General features: G+C 41.5%; 1 protein-coding gene across 33 annotated transcripts in view; it reads right to left on the reverse strand.

Moving 5' to 3' along the window:
* Positions 1-22442, reverse strand: part of TRPM3 (transient receptor potential cation channel subfamily M member 3) — a 908811-nt gene that overhangs the window by 83443 nt on the left and 802926 nt on the right. For 10 of the 33 annotated variants that reach the window (XM_031934067.1, XM_031934068.1, XM_031934065.1 and 7 more), the window contains 6 exons: positions 13046-13081; positions 12752-12892; positions 8798-8827; positions 7640-7929; positions 6456-6684; positions 3493-3660 (listed from right to left, as the gene is read on the reverse strand). In XM_031934067.1, coding sequence (XP_031789927.1) covers positions 3493-3660; positions 6456-6684; positions 7640-7929; positions 8798-8827; positions 12752-12892; positions 13046-13081 — 894 coding nt within the window. The remainder of the gene's footprint in view (positions 1-3492; positions 3661-6455; positions 6685-7639; positions 7930-8797; positions 8828-12751; positions 12893-13045; positions 13082-22442) is intronic. The other 23 variants (XM_031934069.1, XM_023213277.3, XM_023213265.3 and 20 more) reach the window with 3 other exon arrangements.

A 22442-nucleotide genomic window follows, 5' to 3' on the forward strand; every position in this document is an offset into this window, starting at 1 on the left:
ATTCTGGCTTAAAGCCACTTTACCTAAAGTATACAAATATTAGTTTCCACCACTGGGTTCATTCCCTCAAATATCTACTTTATTCAACTATGTAATAATCACAAATGATTGACCTGTAACCAACAGGATTTCTGGAGAAGGTAACTTCCATTCCTTTGTGGACTCCAGCTGGAAAAGTCCCTTGAGTTAATGAAGAGGTTAGATTCCATACTACGACTTTATTAAAGTGTTTATTTTCATCAGTGAGTGGAGTAAATCTTTCTGATGGACATGACACACTAGACTGTGATAGAGTTCTATAAATATTGATCATTGACCTCAAGAAACTCTGAGGTTATATGACATTTGGCTGTCTATAATTTATGTAACATAATTATCATGCTTCTGTTCTGCTTATTTATATGCTTGAGAATCTAATGCTATTTGGGGACACAATGAGATGAAAGTAAAGACAGCTGGAAGGTTTTTAGGCATCTTGGAGAGTGGCATTTTGGGGTAACTTCTGGGGATGGTGACTTTCCCAAAAGAGCTATAGACATGCCCTGGGTCTGTGGACTTGTGGGGACTTTATTAGGCAAAGTGGAGACATTTATCCAGCACTGCATTCAAAACAAAAACAAAAACCTGTTTTGCCCTTATTATTCAGATATATTCCAGCATGAAGCCTTTGTAAAAGGCTTGTCTTTCATGGATTTAAGTAAAGCATTTTTGACATTTCATTAATTCCAGCCTAAGCAGCTTAACTTTTGATTTTGTTTGTGTCTTTTCTCTGTATTCAGACATTTCCTTTGACATTCCTTAAAGCAGAATCTAACAGGGTCAAATATAGACAAAACCGCACAGCATGATTTGCGAATCTATGCTGGCTAGACACAGATGTCAAGGCTGAGAAAGTTCTTTTGAGGTGAACTAAACTACTAAAAGCTACAAAAATGGAGTGAATTGAGGTTGATATTTTCGTGTATCATTTTGGAAGGGCCAAAGGAAAATGTCCCATTCCAAGAGAGGATATACTGGTTTAACACAGAAGCTCAAATATCAATCCCATAAAAGGAGGGGAGGTGCCAATTAGCTGCACTCTGCAGTTCTCTCCCGGTTCTGTCTACTGACCAGTGCCCGAGCCGTGACAGAATTTGCCATCAGAGTCAAGGGAGGGGTCCACGTTACAGACAACTGCTGTCCAGCCCTGAATTTGCCAGGCCACATGTCCTTTCCTTCTTTCCTTCTCCCTGCTGTTTGTGCCTGTGGAGAAGAAGCTCGGGCAGCAATGCTCTTACAGAGCCTTCTACTGGGCTCTTAGTAAACAAGGCCAGGGTCTATTCTCTTGTTACTAAACTTTGCTCTTAGTCTAGAGATGCATCTCTTATGGTGGCTTCTTGAAGGATCAGGTTCTCAAAGCTCTAGGCTGAGCAGGGGAAGCTACCTCCCTTTGCTTTCTTCCTTGAGACCCAACCAGAGAGAATGCTGATTCAGTTTCTGGATGTCTTCCTAGGATGTGTACTGATGTCAGGACTGTGCCACACTTGACTTTGGAGGCTCATTCATCACTTTTGGATTCTTTCTTCTACATGGTGGACCAAATAGGCTGAGCAGCCACGCTTGAGACCAGAGAGACATTCTCTCTCGCCCTTAACCTAGCGTCTAAAAGTGTGGTTGATGGCGCCTGTATGCCTGGATTCTAATCTTAGCTTTGCCATGAACTGGCTGGGTATCCTTGAGCAATTTAACCTCTATGAGTGAGTGTCCGTTTCCTCATTTGTAAAATAGGAATTAGGGCTGGACGTGGTGGCTCATGCCTGTAATCCCAGCACTATGGGAGACCAAGACTAGAGGACTACTTGAAACCAGGAGTTCAAGATCAGCCTGGGAAATCTCTTAAAAAAAAAAAAAAAAAAAAAGGCCAGGTGTTGTGGTGTGCACCTGCATTCCCAGCTGCTTGGGAGGCTGAGGTGGGAGGATCCCTTGAGCCCAGAAATTTGAGGTTACAGTGAGCTATAATCACACCATTTTGCTCCAGCCTGGTGACAGAGTGAGACCCTGTCTCTAAAAATAAATAATAAAAATAAATAAATAAATAAATAAATAAATAAATAAATAAAATGGGGCCAATAATAGTGCCTATCTTGTGGGACTTTTGTGAGGATTCCATTAGTAAGTATGCATAAAGCACTTAGCACTGTTAAAACAATATTGGTGTATAGTGTGCCAGTCTCCACTGTAAGTAGTTTACAGGCACACTTTTTACACTAGACAACTGCTTGTGAGTTAGACAACATTATTGTTCCTGTGTTTGAGGTTATAAAATTGTGCCCAAGGTCACACAGCAAGTAGGTGACAGGGCAGGATTCTGGTTCCAGAGCACACGTTCAGCTGAAATATTCAATAAAGATTCAGTATTACTATTGCCAGTTTTCTTCTAATGATCAAGCTATTATATTCTATTCAGAGAACAAAATTATGGTGAGATTGTTAGGGAAGACAGTCATCTGTTACAGAGCTGAGCCAACTCCTCCACAGATTTTTATACAAATCCTCAAACTGAAACAAAAGTTGGCCTTTCATTCAGTAAGTCAGGGATTGTGTCTGCAAATAGATCTTTAGGAAAAGCCTACTGGAAGGAGATATTGTTTACCTGCAGGAGAAATAATTCGTACTGCTCTCCTACTAGGATAATAGTGCAAAGGCCTTTTGTCACCTGAGCAAAACTAATTTTTGATTTCACCCCTTATAGCTTCTTCTGGGTCACTACAGCAACGGTCATCGGCGGGGGTGGTGAGGGAGGGTAAGGCAAATTGAGAAAGTCCTTATGGAGCTGTTGCTTGATGACTTCCAAGCTATGAAGCCTTGTTTGTCCCTTTAACAGCATGTGATATTTTTAGCCTCTGCATATGAGCCAGTGGCAGTCACGCTGCTCAGGCGGGGGTTGCAAGAAGCTGTCCCATGTCCAGCTGCCCCCTTCCCTCTGCAGAACAAAGCCTCTATGCTCTATAATTATACCAGGAAGAGCTAATAAAAGCTTTGCATACAAACCTCAAAATTCAATTAGTGCTGTAATTGTGAGCCTGACCCTGAAGACAGATACAGGCTTAGCTTCTGATCCGCAGAACAGTACCAGCTCAGTGAAGCCGGCTGCTCCCAAATCATGGATTCCCTTTCCCTCTTTGTGAGCTGAGACAGTTACATCATCTGGTTGTTCAAAAAGCTTCGCTTGTTTGGAAAACGTAGGGTGTCTTGCTTTAGAATTTCACTGGTTTGTCCTGCACCACTAGCTGGCTGCAAGATTTCACATATGAGTGGATCCTGCGGTCATGTTATTTACACTTTTCCAATACCCTGGTTGCAGTACTGAAATGAAAGCACTCCATGGTTAAACTTGGTGGAAGGCTGGGAACAGACGTCTGACCTAAGGAGTTACTGAATCTTGAGCATATTGGTGGGACAAGTGGATTAGGAATTCTGCCCACAGAGAATAACTGTGCAGTGTTTTCTTACTGTAAGCTCCATGTCCTCTTCATCTTTTTCTTTCGTGGGCTTCTCTGGTTCTTCTGCCTCCTTCTCTTGGAGGTGGATTTCCTGGGCCTGAGACATATAGGGCATGTCGTCTTTGTTCTTGAACTCCAAGCTGAGAATTGAAGGAGGAAGTAGAATTCCCAGAATTACCTAAAGTAATAATAATGATAATAATAATAATCACATTTAAAGGATTAAGATTAGGGTGGTTGTTTAGAATCAGAGAGCCTGAGGTGTGGGGTATAAGACTGTGTGCATGTGTGCGTGTACATGTGCACACACAGTTATATGCTCTGTGGGAGACCTGGACATCTGAATAACTAACAGATTAACATATTAATACTAAGAGGATCATTTTGTCCCATCTAGGAAATATTTTGCACAGCTCAGTCTCATTTTTGGAGGAAAAAAGCATTTTGCCCAAATTTGTCTTACCCAATTAACACCCACTTTGCATGTGGGTAACAGAGGAAAAAGAGACTCTATTTAAGGCAAAAGTGGGAAAGAATTCAGATTTACATTTAGCCATTAGACAGCCCTTGATTTTGACTGTGAAATCAATTCATACATCTGTCCACTGGCATTTTTTTTTTTTTTTTTTTTGCTAATGTGTCAAGTGGAGTGGATTATGTGTTATCTGATTATCTCTGTAAAAAAAGAATGCTGTCCTAAGTTGACCTTGAGAGAATACATGTAGGAAAGCATTTAATTCATTTTAGGGCATCTTCCTGGTATTTGCTACGATACAGCAGAAAACACACACACAGCCACACACACACACACACCCCAGTGGGCTCCGTATGCACTGAGAGAATCCCCTTACACACAAGCCCCAGGAGAAGCCCGCACTATATTTCTCTCATGTATGAACATCACGCATACATCTACACAAGGACACTAAATACGGAAGCCTTTCTTCTGAGAGGGCGGTCTCATTCTTCAGAATGAACAAGTGTGTTTCTGCATGATAAGACTGACGTCCGACTGTATTCCCCAAGTCCTCTCTCACTTCTTCTCTCAATCCTAAAACAATTCTGGGGCACAAGACTTCTAAACATCAACCTCCTTGAAGACATTGCTCCAAGGTGAGGGGCTAAGACCCCTCTGAAGGGTCAGTAAAAATGATCCTCAAGTAATGAGGCAGGGACAGTCCTTGCTTGAATGCCCACAGGGACACCAGAGTAGTTCACGGAAAATGGCTGTGAATTCATGACGCTGAATTCTGGGTGCCTGGCTGTCCTAGGAAGGCTCAGGTGGCATGCTGGCAGTCTTCAGGGGACACGACACCCTGTCCTCGGAGCTGAGAGCCGGCTTGGCTCCCTTCCTGAGGCCGGGCTTGGCGGTCACTAGCAGTGTGGCTATGGAGTGCCCATGACCCACGTCACAGAACCTTTCTGTGACTCTAGGCCAAGAGCCCACAGGAAGAGTGGTATGGAGAAGGGGTGTTGGTCCCATAAAATGGTGGGTGTCAGGGGCAGGGGTGAGGTTGGGGAGGGGAGGAAATGGGAAATGGGGCCATACAGGTCAAAGGGTACAAAGTTGTAGATATGTAGGATGAGTATGTACCATACAGATGTCATGTCCAACACGAGGACTCTAGCTGAAATATGGTACTGGATACTGGAAATTTGCTAAGAGAGTAGATTTTAGGTGCTCTTACACACACAAGGAAGGGTAATGAGGCAAGATGATGGATATGCTAATTTGCTTGACTAGAGTGACCATTTCACAATGTATATCAAAACCTCATGTTGTGTCTGGGTGTCAGAGGTTCATGCCTGTAATCCCGGCACTTTGGGAGGCCAAGGCGGGTGGATCACTTGAGGTCAGGAGTTCAAGACCAGGCTGACCAACATGATGAAACCCCATCTGTACTACAAATACAAAAATCAGCTAGGCATAGTTGCTTGTGCCTGTAATCCCAGCTACTCAGGAGGCTGAGGCAGGAGAATCGCTTGAACGTGGGAGTTAGAGGTTGCAGTGAGCCAATATCACACCTCTGTACTCCAGCCTGGGTGACAGAGCAAGACCTTGTCTCAAAAACAAACAAAAAACAACCCCCTCCAAAAATCTCAAAAAAAAAAAACCCCAAAACCCATCATGTTGTATACCTTAAATAAAAACAAACAAAAAACTCCCCATATCCTTTCAATCTTCCATCTCCCATTTTTTTCTGTCTTTCTTTTCCTTTTTCGGTTTCATATTTTCCTTGAAAAACACTGAAAAGAACATTTAAAAAGCAAACGCTATACACCATCCTATTTCCCTTAAAAACAGTAACATCCCTTTCATAGTCCACTCAACCTCAGAGGTAACCGCTGCTGACAATTTACTATGTGTTCTGCCTGGTTTTTATAGGATAGTTTATACAGACATAACTATACATAGACACATTAAAAATGGCCTCAGATTATACACACTGATCTGCGACTTGTTTTTCTTAAGAATAGATTAGGATTATCTAGCAATGGCTTTACAAATAAATCTATCTCAGTGTTATTTTAGTTTAAAAAGACCTCTCAAGCACATCTGGTAAGAGCCAATGTCTCTATGACATGATGCCAAGGAGGGCCAGGGGTTCAGGCATCCTCTGCAGTGACAGGTGGCCTAGGTGGGGACTCCTGGTGCAACTGGCTTTGCTCATGCAAATGGCAGCCCCTGCAGTACCTGTACATGGCCATCCCCTTTGGATCCTACGAAAAATATTAATGTCCAGGCACCCTCTCTAGAGATGCTGATGCAGCAGGACCCAGGGGGAAGCCCCAGCCTCTATATGGAAAAAACAAAACCAAGCAACACTCTACAGGATTCTGAGGCACAGTCAGGATTTAGAACCACCCGCCTGAGATAAGAGGATGCCCAATCCCACGGCAGATTTTGGCTGGGAAAACTCTACCCCACCCGCTGGTCCTCATAGCCAGGAGGACCTTGTTGGGCGCGCTGACCTTGAGGCCTGAGTTCTTGCGCATGCGGAGCCGGCCCATCCACATGTCGGTGAGCAGCATCTGGCTGCACGTGTGCGCGATGAAGTCGCGGTGTTTGGCAGCCACTGCAAGCTGCAGGCACGTGGCGTTGCTCCAGTTCTTCAGCTCATACGTCAGCAGTTTCATGGCCAGCTGTTCGTCCTGCTTGTAGGACTGGTCCAAGAGCTCCACAGCCAGCTGGCCGAAGTCTCTGAAAGACAGAATGGGTGGACAGTCCTTCAGGTCAGCTTGGAGACTTATAAGATAAAAGTGGACCTGCTGGCCAACCAGAAAATGTGGTCACTGTGTGATGTAGTTGTTTCATATGGGGTCTGGTCTGTTTCTAAATTCATCCAGCCAACATCCGCTAAGCATCTACTATGTGCCAGATACCATGTATAGAACTGGGGGTGTAAGTCAAACAATATATGATCTCTGTACTCAGGCCCTCAGATTCAGTCATATGAGTGTAGGGGGTGGAGTAATCAATCAATAGAGTACATTATGTCTTTTTTTTTTTTTTTTTTTTTTGAGACAGAGTCTCTCTCTGTTTCCCAGGCTGGAGTGCAGTGGAATGATCAAGGCTCACTGCAGTCTTGACCACCTGGGCTCAAGAGATCCTCGCACCTTAGCCTCCTGAGTAGCTAGGACTACAGGCATGCACCACCACACCCAGCTAATTTTTAATTTTTTTTTAGAGATGGGGTCTTGCTATGTTGCCCAGGCTGGTCTCAAACTTCTGGGCTCAAATGATCCACACATCTCAACCTCCCAAAGTGCTGGGATTACAGGCATGAGCCACTACACCAGGCAGTATGTCCTGTTAAATGTGTCAAACTTCAGTTCACATTCCAGCCTTGCCACCACAAATGTGTGATCTTAAATTCTCTGAGCCCCATTTTTCCTAGCTGAAAGAAGTGCATAACTATGGGACCTACCTCATGGGGTAGTTGAGAGGATGAAATAAAATGTTCCATGCTTCTGTATGTACCACACTGTCCGTGGCACTGTGCACAATAAAGGGGAATTGTTTGTGTCCATCTTGTGTGTGCATCACTGGGGTGATACTGACTTCCCTTAAAAGTTCTGAGTAGCTCAGACCTTCCAGCACTGGGAGCCCACCTTTCCTCCTCTCCCCCAACCAGCCCTTTGCTGGGCGGACCCACCTGGAATTGTGATTCAGCTCCTGGGAAATGTCATCAACCATGTCGTTCTCAGAGGCCTCATGAGCCATGGCTTTGCAGAGCTTACAGGCCACCAGGGCCTTGGCCATGGCCTCCTCACCATGCTGCCAGAAGAACAGGGCCATCTTCTGCCGCTTCATGAGGACAGCCCACACCATGAGCTCGTGGAAAGGGAAGGGGAAGTGGTTGATCTCAGGATCATCCAAGTCAATGTCTACCTCTTCTTCACGTTTCTTGGTTGTCTTTCTTCCTCGCCTCAAGGGAATATCATCCTGTAATTATAGGGAAATCACACAGGCTGAGTTAGAAATGAATTGGTGCACTTCAGCAAGTAGCAATTGTATATCTTCTCCCAGCTAGCTCTGGGATCAGTACTGACATGAACTAGGCCAGCTTCCGTCCTAAAAGAACTCACAAGCTCATCCATGCCCAACTGTAAAACAAGTGATGATAAATGCATAAGCACAGTGCTGGGGGAACATGTCAGTGTTACACTCTGATTTAAAAAATTATTTTTTAATGGGCCATTTTCTTTCTCTTCACTTCTGTGTGAAACATTACCTTTATTCAAAAGGTAATGTTTGTACCTAATTATGGAGAGCACTACCCTTTTTGCTGAAAGGATAAGGACAGCCTAGATTTTTATTTGCATACACGACTGTAACCACATGAACAAAAGATGGCAAATGGATGATTTATCTCAAGTTTCTGAATACTTATTAGATGCAATTCTGGCCTTTGGACCTGTCACCATTTGTAAACACTCCAATAGATTTTGATTACTAGAATTTATATGCTTCCTTGGTTTCAGGTTAGTATTTCAAATAGGATTTTTGTTTGTTTGTTTGCATTGCAGATACAACCTCATGGTGGAATTTTCAAAGGTGCTGTGAGGAACCCTTATGACACATTATATATATATATAATTATACATATATAATGTATACATACTATAGTATGTAGTATATATAGTATTACACATTATATATACTATATATTTATAGTATATATATTACATATAGTGTATCTATTATATATACACTATATATTATTATATATATATACTATATATATAGCATATATATAATGGGTAACAAAGAGAATAAATCATTGACACTAATAATTTGGACAAACACTTACCTCCATTCCCAGCAGTTTCAAGGCTTTGGGCTGTTAAAAAAAATGTTGTGAACAAAGTTAGATCAGTTAGATCTTTCTTTCATAAAGATAAGAAGAGTCCTATTGTATCTTTTTGGTTTTGTTTTTATTGAGACAAGGTCTCACTTTGTTACCTGGGTTGGAGTGCAGAGGCACAATCATGGCTCACTGCAGCCTCAACCTCCTGGGCTCAAGTGATTCTCCTACTTCAGTGCCCCAAGTAGCTGAGAGTAGAGGTGCATGTTACCATGCTTGGCTAACTTTTAAAAACGTTTTGTAGAGACGGGGTCTCACTATGTTGCCAGGCTGGTCTCAAACTCTTGGGCTCAAGTGATCCTCCCACCTCAGCCTCCCAAAGTACTGGGATTATAGGCATGAGCCTCCACACCCAGCCTCCAAGAGTCCTATTATATTTTAAACAGGTAATATAAGAACACTGTTGTACCATATAGCGTTAATTTTATTTTGCTAAATAAAATGCCACAAGAAGAACTGATTTATAGAAATTCCAAGAGAATTTTGGATTTGGTGATTTTAATGAATCTACAGAAAATGAGGAAACTGGCCAGGCATAATGAGATTGCCTGAGGATAGAGCCTGCGGGTTGATAATGACTTTTGTGAACCAAGATTTCTTTCACCTTCTATAAGCATCTTGCTTGGCTGACACCTTCACAACATCTAGTATTTGAACGAGTGCTTTGGTCTGAATGTTTTCGCCCCCCAAATTCATATGTTGATATTCTAATTCCAAAGGTGATGTTATTAGGGGGGACACTTTCTGGGAGATGATTAGATCAAGAGAGAAGAGCCCTCAGGAATGGGATTAGTACCCTTATAAAAGAGGCTCAATGCAGCTCATTCACCCTTCTACTGGATGAGGACACAGTGAGAAGGTGTCACTATGAAAGAGGAAGCAGGTTCTCACCAGACAGTAAACCTGTTGGTCCCTAGATCGTGGACTTCCTACCCTCCAGAACTGTGAGAAATGAATTTCTGTTGTTACAAGACATCCAGCTGATGGTATTTTGTCGTAGCAGTCTGAACAGATCAAGACAAATGAACAAGGAAACCTTCAATCAAGCAGATCGAATCATGTATTTCTCAAACCTCTGAAAAGCTTCTATTATCTGGAGACTTGGGATATTATTCAGAAATATATTAATATGTTTAGATGCTTTATGCTGGCCATTTCCCTGTGCTGCTGCACATCAGGGCAAGAGCGAGTGGGGCCAGAGGGCCTGTGCTGATGGTGGCAAAGGTGCTCAATAGCATGGAAAGTGTCAGCACACAGGAAGCATCATTGGCCATGCTGGGAATGTGCAAAACAGGCACAGGCTGAGTCGGAGAGAAAAGGCAACTCACAAGGACACAGACCCTGATCTATATTTAACAGGAGGTAATACAAAATTATATCTCAGGGGCCAGAAAGACCAATTTTAAGCTTTTAAATATTTCAGAATGGTTGGGCACCATCTTGAAAGTTATTTGAGTAAATGGTAAGGGTACAGCACTTACAGTTCCTCCAAATTGTATTTGACTATTCACGTTAGAACAGCTCAAACCGAATCTCTCTCTCTCTCTCTCTCTCTATTTTTCTCTCTCTTTCAGCTTCTAAAATGACTACTAGGCTAATATCTATTTCATTTTTTTCTTATTTATCCTTATTGGGTTTTTTAAAAAATTCTGTTATATATATTTTTTCATTTTCAAACAAATCCCTTTTGTTAAATTTTAGGTGTTTTCAAAGTTCTTTACTAGTTCCACAAAATGCTTTCAGAATCAGAAAAAACTTTTTTAAATATAAAAATCATGACTCAGCACAGTGGCTCACACTTGTCATCCCAGCAGTTTGGGAGGCCAAGGCAGCAGGCAGATCACCTGAGGTCAGGAGTTCAAGACCAGCCTGGCCAACATGGCGAAACCCCATCTCTACTAAAAAATACAAAAATTAGCTGAGTGTAGGGGCACGTGCCTGTAATCCTGGCTACTCGGGAGGCTGAGGTAGGAGAATCGCTTGAATCTGGGAGGTGGAGGTTGTAGTGAGCTGAGATTACACCACTGCACTCCAGTCTGGGCAACAGGGTGAGACTGCATCTCAAAAAAAAAAAAAAAAAAAAAAAAAAAAATTATGCCCACTACCAGCTAGAGCAGCAATTCTCAGAACGTGGTCCATGGGTCATGAGGGTCCCTGAAACATTTTGAGAGGGTGTGTGTAGTCAAAGCTCTTTTCATAATAGTACTAGGATGTAATTGGGTTTGGCACCATCTTGACATTTGTACTGATGGTACAAAAGCAATGGTGAGTAAAGCTGTTGGGTGCCTTAGCAAGAATAAAGGCAGTGGTACCCACCTTTACCAGATGTCATTAGACTCCAGTATTATGCACTTGCAGAAAGCAAATGCAACCATTTTACTTAAGAATGACCTTGTTGAGGACTAAAAAACAATTAACTTTATTAAATCCTTACCCTTGATTAACCGTCTTTTTACTGTTCTGTGGGATGAAATGGGAAGTATACTCCTAAAATAGTTCTGCTGTATACTGAACTATTATGGGTTGTCCTGAGGAAATGCACTTATGTGATTGTTTGGATTGTATTATAGCCACTTGTTTTTTTCATGGAATATAATTTTTACTTGAAGGACTGATTGGCAGATGGACTAAGGTTGTGTAGACTTGGACCTTTGGCACATGTGTTTGGAATGACCAAAGTGAGGCTGTTATTTCAAGGAAAACAATAGATAGTATTTGTTGCCAATGACAAAATTCAAACTTTTAAGAAAAAAATTGGGATTTTAGAAAACTTATATCTACTCCCCGCACCCCCACCATGACTTTGACAGCTTTTCAGGACTGAAAGACATTTCCCATGAGAGAGAGGTGATACTAATGAAACTGTATAATAAAATGTGTCAGTATTTGGAAGAGCTGCATACCTTCACAAACCAATAATTTTCCATGACCAATCTATGATGTTACAAGATCCATCAAAGTATAAGATAGACCACTGGATTTTACTTTGCTATTATTGTATTTTATTGTTTTAGAGTCAGAGTCTCACTACATTGTCCAGGTTGCAGGGCAGGGGCTACTCACAGGCATTATAATAGTATACTACAGCCTCGAACTCCTGGGCTCAAGCAAGTCTCCTGCCTCAGCCTCCTTAGTAGCTGGGACCATGGCTGGCTCAACTAGTGGATTTTAATGTAACAGAATTTGAAAAGTTCACTTATATGGTTTTAGGTTTCACCTTGCAACTGATTTTTAAGAAATGGTTACTTACTAAATTTTGGTGTAGTATCAAAAAAAGGATATCTACAATTATATGTAAAGAGGATTAAAATACTCCTTCCTTTGATATATTTGCTATGTTTGTCATGTATTTTCGTGGGGTCAGATTTTCTTTATATACTTTAACCGGAACATCCTACAATAGACTGACTCCACAAGTAGATATCTAGCTCTCTTCTATTAAGCTGGACATTACAGAAATTTGCAAAAGATAAAAAATGTTCCTATTATGAATTTGTTCTTTGTTTTTGAAAATATATTTTTTATAAACATGTTCTTTATGTTAACATATAATGGGGATTCCTATGTTTAACTTAAAATGAATTAAATATTTTTAGAGTCTCCATTTAAATTTCTAACATGGTAAATAAACACCGATGGGTAGAATTCCCATAGATAAAAGCTCTTTGAGGTTCTCAACAATTTTTAAAGGTATAAAGACCCAAAACCTGGAAAACTGCTGAGTTTAATAATCTCAATGATAAGATTAATTTGAATTTCATTACTATTCTTTGATTGTATAGGCTCACTCTCAGTACAAGTTTTTGATTTTAATTCCCCTTGGAGACAAATAAGCCACAACCCAAATCCCATACACCCTAGTCCTTCCAGGAGGGGCCCTGAATTTGCAGCCAGCCTCACCCTCTTGGGGCCGAAGAGGTTGTGGTAGAGAGTCCGGAAGCGCTTGCGCGTGTAGTTGCAGCGATAAGCCCCACCCATCAGGTACTCGATCACCAGGCCGATGTCAATCAGGCTGATTCTGTAGTCTGGGGGCAGGTTCCCCTATCAGGGTAGAATGAAACAAACAAACAGACAAATCCAAAAGACAACGTGGTTTACTAGGGATTCTAGTTCATGTATTCTGTAACTAGAGTAAAAAAAAATATTGAAAAAAGAAACATATGAATGTATTATTATGCTGGTTAATTAATTCACCTTAAAATAGATCCAACCGAAACCTGGATACTCTCGCTTGGAAAGAAGACATAAGTTAAATAAGAAGATGCAGTAATCGTCGGCAATAATAGAAAATCAAAATATTTATTCAAGTCTTCAGCTGGGGAGAAAAAAACACCAGTGTAGAAGAAACACAAGGCTAGACACGGCAAATGCTATCACTCCCAGGCACTAGGAACTAGGTTTCCCCAAATGCTCCCCAAGCCCCTCTTTCTGCCTCTGACCCAGGCCTGTCACCACTCTCTTGATATCATTCGGTTTTTACCACCCACTAAAGGAAGACTCCTCTCAGAAGATGAGTGTCATTACCAGGGCCTCCATCAGCTGGGATTTTAGGACTCAGGTCTCCTTTAATACAAAACCTCTATCCATAATTTAAAAAAAAACTGATGCTTTTTTCATAAAAGAAGAGCAACATTTAGGGAGGGGATTTTGGGTGTCAGGATGAGGTTGTATAGGAACATCCCTTGCATTTAAAGAGAAGAGGGAGAGAAATTGGAGAAGACATTTTAGCAATGGAGTATTTATTTTTCTAGAATTAAGGAGATTTTTTTCATTTTTTCTTTTAAAGAGAGTAACATTTCTTAAAGATCTAGAGTTATGGTGTCTTTTTGAGCTGTTTGCCATCACTAGATGCAAAAATAATAAAGATTTTCTTATTATTTACTCAATACTGCTTTCGACTTCTAAAGTTTAGGTTCTAAAGAAAAGTTTTGCTGTTAGGCCAAGGGAGCGTTAGTTCCATTTGTGAGAAAGTCTGAGTGCACAGCGAATTCCAATCCACTCTCGCTGCCTGCTGTAGCTCCTTCTTGCAGGAGAGTGCTCTATACCATAAATGGCTGGGTGTGACACCACGCGGGAAGCCTCATGCCCTTAGATCTATTTTGGACAGACACGAGGGGCTCCATCCACTTTTGTCCTTAAGGAAGGACCCACCCAGGATGCTGTGTGAGATTTCTGCCACTCCACAGAAGACGTTCATTATGTATAGTGGTCGTTTTCCAACTTTGGTGGCATCAGAATACCCTGGGGAACGTGGTGACATTGCAAACACCTGGACTTTGTCTCACTTACTTCAATGTATCGGGGCCTCTATGTCCTTTCCTAGCTCCTCAGGTGATTCTGATGCACACCCAAGTTTGTCAAACTGCTTGTCTACTCAGTAAGGGTCTGGTGGTAGTGGTAGATTAGGCAGCAGAACTGGGAAATTCATAGTGTCAAAAGCTAATTACTTTCAGTCAGAAATTAATTAAAATTTTTTTGCTAACCTGAGGGTAGGTTTTCAGTTGTCCTTACTCAAGTTTTCTATGGGCAACTGTATTCATTTGAAGGTTTTGGGATTCAGGATTAGAGGTATCCCTCTGCATCCTATCATTAAACCTATAGCTCTATATTTTTCTTGTTTGATTTATCTTTATATCCTCAGAACCGCTTATAATATGCCTGGCATATGGTGGGCATTCAGAGTGTTTTTGTTGAAAGTATAAACCAGTAAAACAGTGAAATTAATTGATGTGGTTGGGATCAAGTCTGGGTTTGGGTTTTTTAGTGTTATGTTCTCAGTAACAAAACCAACTAGCCACAATCTGTTAGTCATCCCTGGTTGGAATAGCCCTAGTTCACTATGGAAATTTGCTTTGAAATACAGGTAATGCTGTATCTGGAATTCAGTGGCTATCCTCAATGGGGTGAGAACAATGGGATAGTAATTGAAGCACCAGCCTCAAGCATGTAAGACTCCATTGCTGCTTTTTTTTTTTTTTTTTTTTTAAAAAAAAAAGAGTTTCACTCTTGTTGCCCAGGCTGGAGTGCAATGGCGTGATCTGGGCTCACTGCAACCTCTGCCTCCTGGGTTCAAGTGATTCTCCTGCCTCAGCCTCCTGAGTAGCTGGGACTACAGGTGTATGCCACCATGCCCAGCTGATTTTTGTATTTTTAGTAGACACAGGGTTTTGCCATGTTGGCCAGGCTGGTCTCAAACCCCTGACCTCAGGTGATCCTCCCACCTCGGCCTCCCAAAGTGCTGGGATTACAGGCGTGAGCCACTGTGCCCGGCCCATTGCTGCTTTTTAGACTTCCTTGCTGTCCCCAGAATTAGCTCCCACCCCAGGCCACTGGGTTCTACCTCTCCCTTGGCTTGAGGTACATGGCAGGCTTGGGCATCTAACTGGAGCCAGCCAGGCAAAATGGGGCTGTGTAAAGGGCATCATATATGAGGGAGAACATTTTGAGACACAGACCCCTTTCGTCCTTGACGTTGGCCCTCCATAGCCTAATCTGGCATCCATTTGATGAGCTGAATAGTCCCGTCACAAAAATGGCCTCTACCCTCCTCAGAATTTCAGAATCTCCTTTGTTTGAAGATTATCTTTATCCATCTAACTGAATCAGCAAGCTAAGCTATCCTCAGGCTAAGAAAGACCAATTGTCTGCCTTCTTTATGCAAAGCATGGCAAAAAAATATTAAAAAGGGAGCTCAGAGAAAGTTTTAAGATAGTAACTTTTCATGTATTAGCCTTCCCATAAAATTAAACTGAGTTTAAACATAGTACTAATGCAACCACTTTTCTCTATTATGTTGGGGCAGACTAACAAGGCCACAGTTTCTGTATCCTCTGGCTCTCCTGTACTGTTAGGCGAGGCTGTTATTTAAAGAGTAGAAGAGTCTCAAAGACTGGACCAGCCTGGGTGAGCCTCATTCATAGCGATGGGGCTCCTATGGGGACGACTGCCCGAGGATGCCCACCCATCGTGTCTTTTCCTTGGCAGGGTGAGGAGGAAGCACAGCAGCTTCCAGTCAGCTGCCCTGGGCTTCTCTCTGTCCTTTGGCCAGCAGACACTTTCCCTTAGGCTCTCAGATTTCTTTCCAGTGAAAGAGGCTTGAACTCCACGGCCTTTATGGTCTGCAATGTTCAAAGACCAGGTTTCAGGAAAATCATCAAAGGACTTATTGTGATGCTATAAAAAGGCAATCAGAGCAGCTCTATAAATTTGCGCCTAGTTTTAATCTTGTAGGAATTTAAAAAATTTTAAATGTGGGCTCACGCCTGTAATCCTAGCACTCTGGGAGGCTGAGGTGGGTGGATCGCCTGAGCTCAGGAGTTTGAGACCAGTCTGGGCAACATGGTGAAACCCTGTCTCTACTAAAATACAAAAAATTAGCCAGGCATGGCAGCGTGCACCTGTAGTCTCAGCTACTTGGGAGGCTGAGGCAGGAGAATTGCTTGAACCTGAGAGGTGGATGTTGAAGTGAGCCGAGATTGCACCACTGCACTCCAGTCTGGGTGACAGAGCAAGACTCTGTCTTTAAAATAAAATAAAATAAAATAAAATAAAAGTAATACCAAGCCTAACACCTATGTATTTTGCTTTGAGAAACATAGGTGTAAGCATCAGTTAGAATTCTAAAAACAAGACACCAATATTGCTTGAAGACCAATACTGAAAGGGAATATTTATGCTTTCAAGGTATCTTTGGGAGTTGTCAGGAAAGTGATTATAGTAAAATTCAAAATCAATAAACATTTAAGGGGCAAATAGAACATTTTTAGAAAATGGCTATATCCATAAAGGACTTTTAGGGGTATATATCGGCAAGAAGATGCTGGGATCGTCTCATATAAAGCTTGATTCTTTCAGAATGATTTATGTTTGGTCACCCCTGAAGGAGAATAAATGATTCCGCGACCACTGAGGTTCCTGTATTCTGTTTGACCACAAGGGGGCAATATTCACCTAACCGAAGCCAGTGAGAATTCCTCCCTCCCCAGCATTTTCCTGCCTCTTCCGTTTTTTTTCTTTTTTCTTTTTTTCTTTTGAGACGGAGTTTTGCTCTTGTCACCCAGGCTGGAGTGCAGTGGCACCATCTCGACTCACTGCAACCTCTGCCTCCCAGGTTCAAGCGATTCTCCTGCCTCAGCCTCCAGAGTAGCTGAGATTACAGGCATGTGCCATCATGCCCGGCGAGCTTTTTTGTGTTTTTAGGAGAGACGGAGTTTCTCCATGTTGGTCAGGGTGGTCTCGAACTCCTGACCTTAGGTGATCCGCCCATCTCAGCCTCCCAAAGTGCACCTTACCATCTTCTGTTTTATACATACCATAAGGCCATATAAACAAACCCAGAGTGGGTGAAGGATTGGGGGCTAAGGAGTGAGTCGGATGCTCTCCTGGAAGTGGTATTTGGAGGAGTGAAAATTTAACAAGTAATGTGTTTGAATTCAGCCTGCAAGGCTGGATCACATGTTTCTTCACAGAGATTTTAGGGAGCAAAGAAGTTAGGGAATAACTTTTCCTTTCTTACTAGGAAGAGTGGAAACCTTCTTGGGAAAGAAGAAATCGATTTTATAACATGAATAAAATTGAGTACAATTTAGGCCTCTTGGGATAGGTGTCCTGCGTGGACTCTGAGGGGGATGGCAGCCTAAGTGCATGATACAATGCTGGGCCAATGGCCTTGATCACTGGGACCTGTGGATGTCACAGATTATGCATTTGCATTGCTTCTCCTAGGATGGGTATTGCCAGGCAGAGGGGACTTTATGGATACTCATTCAGAGAGCAGCCAGCAACATGACCCCATAGAAGAAACAGCCTTGGGTTGGGCCATGGCCCTGACCCCATGTGACCCTGGCCAGATCACTTCCTCTCTCTGTACCTCAGTTTATGTTGTGAAAATAGGTGGCTTGGACACAGTAACTTCTAAGATCCTGACTATTTCTAAAAATCCAACTATATGACCACTACCTGGCAGGCTGCTCTTACTCCTTTTGGCCCACTGGTCAAAGACCCTGTTCAGAGCTTCCAAGGTTGATGTAGCTTCCAATGATCCCCTAGAGTTTGGTTAGTGGAACCAGAGGCTTGGAGACAAGGGATGGTAAAAGGATAGATGGGGATGGGGTGGTGCTCAGTGCATCCAGCTCCTCTGGAAAAAGCAGAGAAGGTGAGCAGCACCTCACATGCCAACAGGTAAAGCACAAACACCTTTTGGAGGAGTCTTCCTTTGCTTGGGTCCTTTTCAAATTAGAAGTCAAAAGGGATACTGGAGGAACAGTCATTCTGCCTGCTGTTTCTGTTCTAACACTTCCCCCACCCCCTTCGGTAATGACTTTGGTAATTGGTAAAGCCTGAACTATTATTTCCCATTTCATGCCTTAACAATGGGAGGTCACGTGATTCAAATAATTTGCTAGACAGGCTTGAGTTCTATGGGTAGGTACAATTTGACAACTTGAAAATGTTGTCTTCTTTTTTCATGCTATGAACTACTAACCTGAAGCTAAGGTTTACTTCATGCCATGCATAAGGAAACCTTTTCCTTAAAATGCTAGTTTAAATTCACTAATTAGATCTGCTCTTCAAAAGGATTGGGGTTTTTCAGATGTCAGCTCATGATATCACTATCAGATCTCAACTGTTTAGGAAAACTTTTTTCCTTTGAAACTCATAACAAGCCTTCAAAACAAGATTGGTTCCTTCTGATATACATAAGGTATGAAATGATTGCTGGTTGTCACGTTTACCAAGGGAGTGTGAAGAAAAGACTCCCCTGGGACAGCTTGTACAATAAAGAAAAGTGGACTGCAGTTGGTGTGAGTAATCACCCAGTAGGGACTTCAGCTGGTGAAAGCTCAGGGGAAAAGAGGACATCACCCCAGTGTGCAGTCCCATAACATGGCAATATATCGGGCAACCAATCCTCTGAAATATAATAATGCTTTTGCAAATTTCCATGCATTTAGCAGATGGGATTATGCAAATGCCCTTTCCTTACCCAAAGTGTGTCTGAAATGCTTTTTTTTTCTTTTGCATTCTGAAAAGCTCTGGGTCTTAATTCCCATGTAAATGAACTTTAAATTATCATAATTTCATCACCAGTTCTACATAATACTCAAATAGCATCCTCCTTTAGTGGGGAATGATAGTATAGGTAATTTGAAGTATTAGCACATTTAAGAAAGGAAAAAACTACTTTAAAACATACAGAGGCACAAATTGAGCAGACAGCTACTAAAATGGCAGGTTATATTCCACAGAAAAGCAGACAGACTTGGGCCACTCTGGTTTAATATGAGAGCATTGGTACATTCAATGGATTTATGCATGAAAATAGTTCAGGGAACTGGGTTGGTTTAAAACAATTTAAATTTCTGATTAATGCTGAAGAGCCACTCTTTTTACCTCATTGCTCCTAGATTGTTCCCTTGATATAAATAATTTGAGATTTCAAAACAAGCTTGGGAGCAATTCCCCACATTTAGCTCTGTTGGTCTCAAAGAAGAGGTGAACTGGAGATGTCATGCTGATTGACTTATGATGGTCTGACAATTCCTCAATGCATTCCTTTGGTTCTTAAGAGTTATTTACATACACTTTTACGGATGTATTATCAAACACTATGCTTAAGGTCTAGGACTATGTTCCTAATTCATGAATAGCGTTTTGTACCAGACTTAATAACTTATTAATTTTGGTCCAGATTAAACATATATGCACACATATATTTGCCCCCATAATTGTAAAGAAGAAAGCACACGTTACTTATTATTATGTTCCTTAATTTTGAAAATTGCTTTAAGTTCCCAAGATTTTCTTAGCATTTTAACTCTAGTTTCGCAGCCTTTGATTATCTCATTGGCCTAAATTGCTGGAAGTCACTTGAAACCACCTGAAAGTCACCTGAAACCATCTGAAAATTGCTGAAAGTCACCTGAGAAAGTTGTACACCAATGTTAATTTCTCCCTTATTCACTTCTTCCCCAAACACCAAACAAACAAAAATCTTCATTTTCAGCTCCCTTAATCCATATAACATAAAATGTAGGCACTGAGACTCCTGTGACTACCATTGTTCATCTTTCTTGCTCTCCCATCGTCGGATACTTACCGTGGTCCTGGAAATAATGAATTCTGCATTTCCTGCTTCTACTTTTTCCCAAGGGAAGAAATTAAACATTGGCTTTCTGTTTCTCTCTGTCTTATTGGCAGTCTCTTTTTCCAGGTAAAAGGATAAATTATTTCTAGGCCAGTTCAGTACTATTCTTGGTCATTTGTTACCATTTTTTCCAGTTACTAAATTTGTAAGTAAATGGTAAATGCATGCTTATATAATGATTTTCTTGCTCTAATATTTGGATCATACTTAAAAGGAAAAAAAAAATAGTTGCTTTTAATCCTTCTTCCTCCCAAATTCTTACCATCCTGTTCTTTCTTGTTAGTGTATATTATTTTTGAGGTACATCTTTAGCTGAGAAGCTACAAAAACCCCCTATCTTAGAGATACTTTACATGCCTTCTAATAATACAAGTGACGTGAGCAAATGCAAAAGGCAGCTCAAGGGATTTCAGAAAAGAGAAAACAATCTTGCAAAGCAGAGTCCTATGGGGAAAAGAAAGTAATAAGAGGGATTTTAATCATTTACACTCAGTGAAATCTAACTGCAAAAATCCCTTTGAAAATTAGACAAGACATTATCGCTGGGAGGCTGGATCGTTGAATTGGATGAGTGACTATTTTGAAAGGTTTGGGTTGGTGATGACTGGGATTGAGGGATAAAGGCATAGCTGTCTCCTTAGAAAACCTCACAATTCCTTCAGGGACAGAGATTAACTTAAGGAAGGAGAGAATACCCCAAGTCATTACTTTAGAAAAACTCAAAACATTTGATTGAACATGAGCAACAACTATCTCGCTGAAGAAGACACATCAAATGTGTCTACTTCTAATCTTCTGAGTTTAGTTTTCAGGCAATCTTAAGCCAGGATGAATTAGACAAAATTGGAAGGTTCAAAGAAAAGAGAAATGGGTTTGTTGAAGGCAGATCTACTACGATGGCATGGAATGGGTAGACCAGTGAAAGATACAATCTCAGGAAAGTGGTTGTTGAGTTGGAAGTACAGATTGCATAGTGTCTTCTCCCCTTGTTTTGAAAGAACTACAGGCTTCACCCACTCAAGCAGATGAAAAGTCCTTCATGAGATGGGAGGAAAGTTTGCAAGGGCCAAAGGATGGAGATTTTGATTTTTTGTGTGTTATTTTTATATCCTTTACTCATTCTTAGCAAAGGTCCAGCAGGTGAATAGGTACATTATAAGTAGCCCACGGCCTTTGCTTGGCCTTTCAAAGGAAAAATAAAAAAGTAGTTACACGATGCCTAAGGGCAATTCTAGCCAATCACTTCCTGTGAGATGAAGGAATCATACTGTATTTTTGACTTCACTTTGTAGCTTTCTCTGAATATGTCCTGTGGACTTTCGTGAACAATTGTTACTAAGTGGTGATAGTGGGCATATGTGTGCATGTGTGTATGGGCACATCTGTATGGGGCAGGGGCAGTGCCATCTTCTGTTTTACTTTTTGGAATTAAAACATCACTTTCTGGGATGGGTTTAAGGGTTCAGAACTCAAGCTACCTCTGAAGGAGATAATATGGGGCAAAAGAACAAGCACTTGGCTAAGATTAAACAGAATCTCCCTATGCCTCATTCTTCTTGTCTTTAAATGGGAATAAAACTACATTATAATAATAAAATAGTAATTTTTTTAAAGATGGAATCTCACTCTGTTGCTCAGGCTGGAGTGCAGTGCGCGATCTCGGCTCACTGCAACCTCTACCTCCCGGGTTCAAGTGATTCTCCTGCCTCAGTCTCCCAAGTAGCTGAGATTACAGGTGCATACCACCACACCCGGCTAATTTTTGTATTTTTAGTAGAGACAGGGTTTCACCATGTTGACCAGACCAGGCTGGCCTTGAACTCCTGACCTCAGGTGATCCACCCACCTTGGCCCCCCAAAGTGCTGGGATTACAGGCATGAGTCACTGTGCCTAGCCTGTAATAATAAAATAATAATTCTATTTCATAGAATTGTTGTGAAGATTAAATGAGTTAAGATGCACTGAAAGTATGCAGCAATGCTGTATACCTAGTCATCACTAGCTCATGACTATTATTATTATTTTATCATTATGAATAAAAGAAACTGAGCTTTCAACCTAGCTCTTCACTAACCACCAATATAGCTCTCATCTCCTTGTAGTTCGGCTTCCTCATCTGTAAAATGAAAATAATTCTACCTGATCCATACCTACCAACACTTTTTTCCCATCCAATGAGATGACAAGAGTGAAAAAGTATTCTGGAAAAAATAGAATGTTAGAAGAATGGAATGCATATTTATGTTTTAGTCCCTGTTTTTAGAAAATTTGGAGCTATGCTTACTGACTATACTCTATGTAGCAGTAGATGTGACATTGTATCAGGAGCTGGTGAACGAAAATTTACTCTTGTGGTCAGTCAGGCAGCATGGAAACCAGCTCCCCAAACAGTGAGGGGCATATGGAAAAATACAGGTAATGGCATAAATCCACTTGGCAAGGGA

The sequence above is a fragment of the Piliocolobus tephrosceles genome, chromosome 14 (genome assembly GCF_002776525.5).
Source record: "Piliocolobus tephrosceles isolate RC106 chromosome 14, ASM277652v3, whole genome shotgun sequence".
Lineage (NCBI taxonomy): Eukaryota > Metazoa > Chordata > Mammalia > Primates > Cercopithecidae > Piliocolobus > Piliocolobus tephrosceles.